Here is an 8,953-nt window from a genome sequence, read left to right as displayed (position 1 = left end):
GACCCACAGCTGATGATCAATCCGTTCCAGCTGGATCCGGCCACTGCGGCCGCTCTGGCACCAGGACTTGGTTAGTATTTACTGCTTTTCTGCGCTGCTCTTAGTTTCTAATCACATTTTGATTTGGCGTGATACACCCAGATAAAGTGGCCAGTGCCAACAAATTGGGGACAGTTTACTAGAAGGGACTTTCTCTTTCAGCTGGATAATGAAACCATTTGTGCCTTGCTTCAAACCTGAATTAACTCCAGAGAGGAAGGAGTTAAGGGTTGAAGGGCAGCAGAAGAGGAGTCAGCAAACTCCCTCTTCATTCAGCACCTTCATTAAGGAATGCTAATTTGCATTAGTTGCCCTACTGTCATTAGCTGTGCCTTACAAGGCTTGGAGCGTCAGTCAATCATTTTCCCCTAAAATATCAGACTCGAGCTTCAAAGGGGTATACCGTGATTTTTAATTCAATATTTTGAAAAATATTTTAATGTCTGTGATTGAAGACAATTAGACGAACAGTAATACCGTTACCTTATCCCAGGTATTTGGAGGGTAGATTACAGGCGCCGGGGCAGTATTAGCCAAATCTCATCAAGCTTTTAGACAAATTGCAAAATAACAATTAGTGCTTAGGTAAGTTTATCTAGGCTCTTAAATTGCAAGCACATGACTGTTTTGTTACGGTATTGATCAACTTTCTTGCCCTCGAAAATACAAATTTCGGAATGACATCACGCCCAGTAGGAGTAATTAAAGCTCTCTGATGAGGGAATTTAGAAGTTGAAAGGGATGATTGTAATTGATCCTGATTCAATCCTATTACAGCTTTTTATAGTTTAAGCTCTAGAGAAAGCACATTCCTTGTCAAGACTTTATTTTACAGATTCCTTTGTGTGCGCTGTGTTTTCTAGTCTCTATTTTTCCTTTTAATTTTTTTTTTCCTGTAGTAAATAATGAGCTGCCGCCTGAAATCCGGCTTGCCAGTGGTCAGCTAATGGGTGATGACCTGTCCCTCCTTACTGCAGGAGAACTGTCACCTTATATCAGTGACCCAACGCTGAAGCTATTCCAGTGTGCGGTTTGCAACAAATTCACCTCTGACAGCCTGGAGGCCCTAAGTGTGCATGTGAGCAGTGAGCGCTCTCTCCCTGAAGAGGAATGGAGGGCTGTCATTGGAGATATCTACCAGTGCAAGCTTTGTAACTACAACACTCAGCTCAAAGCCAACTTCCAGCTCCACTGCAAGACTGATAAACATATGCAGAAATATCAACTGGTGGCTCACATTAAAGAAGGGGGCAAAAACAATGAGTGGAGGCTGAAGTGCATTGCCATTGGCAACCCCGTTCACCTGAAATGTAATGCCTGTGACTACTACACCAACAGTGTGGATAAATTACGCTTGCATACCACCAATCACAGGCATGAGGCGGCCCTGAAGCTCTACAAGGTAAGCAGGGACATCCATTTCCGTCGGCACAGAGTAGAGAAAGGGGATTAACTGTTTCAGAGCTTGGAGCACGAATCTGCAAGTTAAGGAAAAAAAAAAGAGAGAGAGAAATAGAAGGGCAAGGTACACAGTTTCTACTTAACATGACTAAACGTATCGTGAGATACACGTAATTGGAGAGTTTATTTAAAAGATTTGCCATATGTCCCTTTTATACCTATCTCAGTGGCATGGATTGCTTTACTGGCTTCCCAGAAATAACCTTCTGAGCATTTTCACATATAAAATAATATTGCTATCCCCCTTTTATTGATTAATTAAAAAAAAAAAAACATAGCATCACTCTTGGCAAAGTGTTAATGGTTATAGGGAACAGATGACAAAAACTGTGCCACTTCGTGAATGTCTTTTGTTTGGTGTCAAACAGGGGCGATCTAGACTGTGTGTGTGTGTGTGTGTTCCGTTGTTTTTCTGTAAGTTTTGAGTAAACACACTCTCCCTTAGCATCAGTTGAAAGTCTTCTCTTTAACTCAGTTGTTTTTTGCATGACCTTTCCCAGCTAGTAATGTTTTTATTCCCTCCACTGGGTGTGGCGCAAATAAAAATGTTCATTAAATGGCAAATATACTTTTATCTTTACTGGAAAGAACTATGCAGATGTGATGAATATGTGCAACTGGTGAGCACCATTTATTACACAACTTGTCTTGACTTTTTCTAAACCCTAATTACTGGTTAGTTTATTTTGTGAGTTTGTTTACTGGATTGGCTTGATTGTCTTGGTTCTTGTACAAATGTAACAGATTCATTTCTATGATGAATAACTTGGTAACTTATTAAAAAGTTCTTTTGTCTAGAGATTATTAAAATTCAGAAAATATTGCAAACCATTGGTCATTGTAACAAGCTGTAAATATGATTACAAAATCCATTGTGTAAGTGTTATCTATTGATTTATACTAGAAATCAGTGATAACTATACTATCAGGAGTCAACCAGCGATTATAATACCTATGGCTTTTCTAATACTATTTCAAACTATAAACACACAGCAAAAAGGGCAGATTGTGGATCTCTAGATCAGGTGCTAGAATTATTTATTTGGATTGGCGCTAGCACTGTTAGTTTGGGTTGTTTCTTGAAGTTCAAATTCTAGATTGACGTACTAAGCATAAAAACCTGTGGATGTGGCGTGAGAATCTGTAACACTGTTCCTGTGATATCAGTGCTCTGTGGATCAATAACGAAAGCGTTAGATTTAGGTTACACAGTTTGAGAGGAGTAGCAGCCCAGTGTAAAATGGCAAGCTTCTAAGTCAATGCTATTGGAAATATAATATACAGGATTAATTGTATTATAATTCACAGGCTTTACCATTCAGTTGTCGACTCTTTTTTTTTTTTTTTCCTGTTGATACCTGACCTATTAAAACTTTTAGAATACCTAGGCGAAAAAAACAAACATTAGGTTTGTATAAATAATAGATCTCGACCCTGGGAGCTATATAGAATATTCATGAACTGTTTATATTCACGCAGCTCCTCTAACACTTTAAATTAACATGTTGTGAATAGAAGATATAAATGTACAAATTTTTCTATTTTATTGATCTCATGTGGGAAGCTAAAGAAAGGTAGAGTGTTAGTTTATTTTCTCAGGAAAGGTTGTTTTATCTAATTGTTTGATGATTATTTAAACGTGTGTGTATCTGTGGCTGTTAAGTTTATTCATCCTTTCCTTGACTATGAGTTGATCTCCCTCACTATCTGCAGAGCAATTTGCTAAGTGTCAGAGTTAGTGTTGAAGTTTCTTTTCAGGGGGTGTTGGATATTGCCTTCGAATGTAACAACCAAATGAGATAAAAGCTTGTTTATAAAGAAGGCTTTAAAGCAGAGAGAGCTTGAGATCCCAGAGCGAAAGAGTAAATGTACTCTTCCCTTAAAAATGTTATAAAGTCATATAAAAATGTACTTGTCCTCCCTCTTCTTTATTTGCTTATCTCTTAAATGCTCAAGTGTCTTTGCAGGCTAGTGTCTAAATAATGGTCCGCCAACAAACAAAAACATACTTCAAACAAACTTACCTTGAATTAAAAGAAGATTGAGGAGATAAATATTTGAGCTACTGAAACTGGGTATTGGACAATCGAACTATATTATTTTATATTATCCTTCAAGGGGCATTCATTATTTCTAGTAGTAACTAGAAAAATACTCCAGAGTAGTAGTGTGTTGAGGGTGCCTTTTCGAAACTGATTTACAGAAACTGAGTCAGATATAGAGGATTTTTCAAGTGTAGTAATGAGAATATTAGCAAGCTTGGTTGGCTTGTGTCGGCAAAATGAAATTGCTTCATAAGTAACATTAATTGCTTTTAAATGAGAACCTAACAAATTGGCCTGGGCCTGGAAAAAAAAAATGATGGTTTATAATGGGCTAAAATATTAAAATTAGACTTAAAATAGTTTCTAAGTTAATGACTAGACAATAATCTCCTATATAAAATTCATTTTCATTAGGAGTTTAATTTACATCATTTTGCATCGTGAATTATTCAGACTTTAAGGGAAAGTGACAAGTAGCAGTTTTAAGACAAATACAGAGCTGTGAGCAAACAGCTTTCCTTGTTATTGACAACATATCGATTCATAACACTCTAAATGTGATGATGTGTCCATTCAATTTGAATAGACCACTTTACTTCTTGCATTGTCAACCTGGAGCAGTATTACGAAAAGAAGTGGGTGTCCTTATTTCAGTTTAAGGAGGTTAAAGGTTAAAGGTTAAGGGTTAGCGTAAAAGCATCATCTGCCTAGCTGCTTAACGTTAAACTGATCAGTTTAATGAAAATCTGTTTTACAGATGTTGTTTTAATGTATTTGGCAGGATTTAGGCAGCTTTAACATTAGACTATGCTAGTAAAAATTATTTCTTTATTTGACCAGAACAACACCTTTCCTTTTATGTTTAAGGTAGAAGGCTTGCGGGTTATGGTATTTTGGCAAAGGACCCAGAGGCAGAATGTGTTGATGATCTTTCCATATGGACTCAAAAAAGAATACCTTTATGTCTATTGCTAACGATGACTGCAAAAACAAACAAAGCTGTATTCATTTTTTTGGCAGTATTATTTTCCTTAGAATTTTTTAAAAAATGAATTTTGTTATTGGTAAGGAAATCTTACTCACTTCTTCAAGCAGAATGCTCTGAAGCCCTGAGCACTATTCAATTTTGATATTTCCTCCAGAAATTTTAATGGTGAAACAAAATTGGTCTAGGAAATTAAAACAATAAAATGAAACTACAGATTGCCCCTAATCTTCCCCTTCCATGTATAAAAGTGTATTTAAGTGAAATTAACGAATACTGAGTGCATAGATAGCTACAGTCAGTGTCGTAAGGTAAAGTGTGCGCGTGCATGTACCTACATCAACATCCAGATCTGGAGATGATGCGAAGGCAGTGTTTCTTAGCTAACTGCTTCATTGGATTCGATTATACTCTTCTAACTTCACACCTTTGCGTCCTCTACAAATTCTTGTCAGTTGGTATTCACAGAATACATCCTCAATATTTGTAAGATGAATAAGTAAATAGCCTGAGATAAGTATTAAAGAAGCCTTGTTACTTCCAACCCTCATTTAAAAAAAAATTAAATGCATTACAATCGGTCTCCTCCTTAAATGATCCCCAACTTTTTCTAAAGAGTTGAGTAAAAAGTTATAACGGAAACCACTTAGCACTACATATTCAAGCCTCAGAAGAACAAATGCGACTTTGGCCATATTTCAGTTTTACAGTTAAGTTTATTCTTGGCTCAGAACAGACAAGACTTTTCCAGCCAGCTGATTGGTTTACCCCCATCCTAGGTAGGGCTTGCAAATCCTCTTGCCACACCTGCACGTCAGCTGCTCTTATAATATTATATGTATTTTTAAGTGAGGTGTTCACAGCTTTGCTGGTTCAAAGTCAAAAGCTTAATCATACCAGCCTTTTTCCTTCCTGCATCTGCTAGTAGTGAAGCAGAATAGTCTGTCTGAATTCTATAATGCTATTTTCATATTTGGATTTCAAATTGGCTGAGAACAGTGAATGAATCTCTTGTCTCCATGGTGAGCAAAAGAACACACGTGGGATTTAGTCCTAGGTAACTTTTAGTGTAACATTCCCCCAAGGAACATTTTTGGAGTTTTCTCATTTTCCATGTTATGGATGAAAGCATCCGGGTTAAGAACTAAAATCAAGGTGTGGGGGAGGGTCACAGAAGAGAATGCAAAGAACCACGTTGGGAAAAGTATGTGGCAAGGAAATAAAAAACAGAATAATTAGCTTTGCCTACATTTTTTTTTTTTAACTAGTAGGAAATAATTACCCGATCAGTTTGGAATTAACAAAGAATCACAAGCATTTTCATTTCAATAGGCCTGAGTCCAACTTTGCAATTTAAAATCAAATACACCAGATATGTACCGTTTCAATTATTGAACTGTCATTGTCCCGGTGTGATGGTAAAAGAGGTCAGGAGATTGTGTGGTACGCATTTGCATAAAAGTCATTGTGCAGAAGGAAATTGGAATATGTGTGTGTATCTAAGAAACCAAAACAGGTTTTTCTTAATCTTATTCTAGTCATTTGTTTAGATGAAGAAAGCTGTTTTCAGAGATAAACAAAAGTTATTCTTTTCTGTTGCCAAACATTAACCTGAATATGGAAATTTTTTATACTTTTTGGTATTAGTTTCAGATTTATGTTTCTTTAAAGGTTGAAATGCACTGTGAAATTTAATTCCGGTTGCAGGATTTCTTTTTAAAAAAGTAATCACAACTCAAATTATTCTATTGTGTTCTCATATGAAAAGACAAGGCAGAGGTTGAAAAAAAAACAGTTTCTGTGGTGGAACAATAATGTGTGCTTCCATAATACTTTTAACTAATAAATACGCAGATCAAATGGAGAGGAGCTGGTTAGCTAATAGCAACTAATAAATCACTGGTGTTTTCAGATCGCAGTGTAATTGGCCAACCCTATCTGCTACGTCTCCTTCTGTTTTTAAGCCTGACATTTGCTGAAGCGTAGCTATGTGTTACAGGACGGCTACTCCAGCACAAATAGGGACTTTCCCACTGCTTTCCCGTGGCAAGTGCTATATTACATTGTGAACTGAGAACCCCCTTTGTACGCCCCTGGAAAAAAAATCACTAAAAATCTGTCTATCCAAATATAAAATGTGTATGTTAATGCACGTCAGCCCCTAAAAGGATTACTTTAGACCAGGCATTAGCAAGTTACTACATCCATGTCAGAACTGATAAAGTGATTTTTAGTGTGTGAAATTGTTAACAAACCCAGACAAAATTTTGAGAAAGCCAAGTGTACAAAGGAACCTTCCCATTTTATCTTTGGTGTGTCTTTCCTTGACCAGCGCTACTATCTCCCAACACGTCAGGCACACGCTAGCACACTCTTCTCTGTTTCTCTGAAATCCTTACTGTTTTATCCCACCTGGATCTTCTCTTCATGGAAGTGCTCCATGTTGCAAGATTACCCATCTAATTCCCCAAAGAAAACTAGCATTCTCTTAATTAAGGGGAAAGAAGCCTTTTCATAAAAGCAGAATAGTGCAGCCAAAGGTGTAAATGACTTTCAAGTCTTTCCCTGGGTGCATTCTGTTTTGAAGGAACTGCTCAATCTGGATAAATTTTCGAATGTGTGAGAGGGTGTAGTAATGTTGTCAGGGATGGGGATTGGGTTGGGCAGAGCCCCACTTTGAGAGCTTCCCTCACTTACCTCCTTCCGAACCCACACTGCCCCCCACACATCAAACAGCCTCTCATCTCAGAAACACAGTAAAAAATTTGACACTACTATTCAGTTCACTTCAGGACCATGTCAAGTCATACTTTATGACTTATATTATGGTTTTTGTGTAACTTGTGTTCATTCTGTCTCATGTGAGGTGTAGGTATGGTTTAACCAAAAGTAGTAAATCGCTGATGCGTCACCCGCCCCGAGGTCATTTAGGTAATGCAGACAAAGGTGTTACCTCATAATTAATGTGCTCTCCCTCTGTGCTTCTTTGGCTTCAGTGTAATAGTCCCTGTCAGTGGAGCTTGTTTAAAATTGCTGAAATGTTCAAATGGGTGCTGGGATGCCACGCGGTAATGCAGCCAGAGTCATATGTTAACCAGGCCTCGTGCTGCTGAAAGGGTCTTGGCCCCGGGTGGAGTGAGGAGGAGCTGGCATGTGCATAATGACCGTGGTTCTGCTTCCAGAACATCTGGCCTGCCTGAGTTCTACTGGAAATGCTTTACCAAGTTTGCTTTGAGTCTGAGCCTATGCGCAGGCTGAGTTCAATTAGACGTGGAGATTTGTTCATTATTCAGATAATTCAAGCCTTAAAAGGCACTTTTCCCAAATTATCAGTGTATTTCAGGAGAGCTCTTGACGATAAGACTTACTCAAGTAAGAGCAGCGATGGAGGCCCAGCCCCCTATAGCCTATGAGGAAACATCGTCACAGATCCTATAACCTCAGAGGAATGTGGGGATTGGTAGGGGCCCAAAGGCTGGTGTTCTGTTTGCAGAATACCTGAATGATACCCCAAGTTTTATACTTCTCGTAGATACAGAAGCATTGATTGAGCACTTACTGTGTGCCAGCTCATGGTCTCTGTTGATGGAAGTTGTGTCCCATTAATATGGTAGGGTGTAAGCCATTTCTCTAGGGTGATGCTTCTGAACTCACTCTGTTCTTCCAGTGGCAGGGAGAGTAATAAAATTAAGGTTTGAACCCCATACACTAGCCTTCAAAACTTCATAGCTTTTCTTTGACAGTGGCTGGTCAAAGGACCGAGTGTGACTGCTCTGTTGGGTCATCAGTAGTTGTAGGGCACTGTCACTTGATCATCTTGACTTCTTGTTGTTCTTTTGCATTGCAAGACTTTATTGATCAGTTTTAGACAAGGGTCATGGTGGGAATTTAAGGCAGTACAGAGCTTTTCTATTAGTTGGCACATTTATGGTTTCTTCATACGTGAGGATGATGCTACTGATGTATGACCTAGAAAATGAAGAAGAAAACCACTTAATAAAGAATGCAAAACGTTAGATTACACTGTCAGTCAACCCCCTTATAGGATCAGGATGCTAATTTAGTTTGACTTTTGAAGACTCTTCGTGAGTTCAGTTTATAATACTGTCAGTCAGAGTTCTTTCTCCTTCAAGAAAAATTATTACAAGGACAAGATTGTTATTATCCTAGATAATAACAGTTATATGTGGCAACATTTTGTTTCACTTGGTTTTATAACCTTATATTAATATTCTAGTTTTCTTATCTTTAAGGAAAAATACCTTTGTAGCTTTGAGTATAATATATGTATTATATTAAATATGTACATGTCAATATAAAAGTATATTGGGCCATACACACAATACTTTATTGATTCAGATGTTCCTAAAGCCCTTCTTTGACTGGAAACATTAGGTAGCATAGAATACACAACTCTCCCTTC

General features: G+C 37.8%; 1 protein-coding gene and 1 long non-coding RNA gene across 7 annotated transcripts in view; one reads left to right on the top strand and one right to left on the bottom strand.

The window, feature by feature from the left end:
* The window catches only part of LOC125098149 (uncharacterized), a 21,479-nt gene extending 13,802 nt beyond the window's left edge, over positions 1-7,677 (bottom strand). Inside the window, exon 1 of the long non-coding RNA XR_007126736.1 lies at positions 7,484-7,677. This is a non-coding gene — a long non-coding RNA (uncharacterized LOC125098149). The remainder of the gene's footprint in view (positions 1-7,483) is intronic.
* The window catches only part of ZFHX4 (zinc finger homeobox 4), a 183,218-nt gene that overhangs the window by 25,740 nt on the left and 148,525 nt on the right, over positions 1-8,953 (top strand). For 5 of the 6 annotated variants that reach the window (XR_007126731.1, XM_047726624.1, XM_047726620.1 and 2 more), the window contains 2 exons: positions 1-70; positions 939-1,441. The exon at positions 1-70 is cut by the window's left edge and continues 2,563 nt beyond it. Coding sequence is in view for 5 of the 6 variants with exons in the window: in XM_047726624.1 (XP_047582580.1) it covers positions 1-70; positions 939-1,441 (573 nt within the window). In the remaining variant the exon portion in view is untranslated. The remainder of the gene's footprint in view (positions 71-938; positions 1,442-8,953) is intronic. The other variant, XM_047726623.1, reaches the window with a different exon arrangement.

The sequence above is a fragment of the Lutra lutra genome, chromosome 4 (genome assembly GCF_902655055.1).
Source record: "Lutra lutra chromosome 4, mLutLut1.2, whole genome shotgun sequence".
Classification (NCBI taxonomy): domain Eukaryota; kingdom Metazoa; phylum Chordata; class Mammalia; order Carnivora; family Mustelidae; genus Lutra; species Lutra lutra.
Note: the sequence above shows the minus strand (reverse complement) of the source record. Positions and strands in the feature narration are given on the sequence as shown.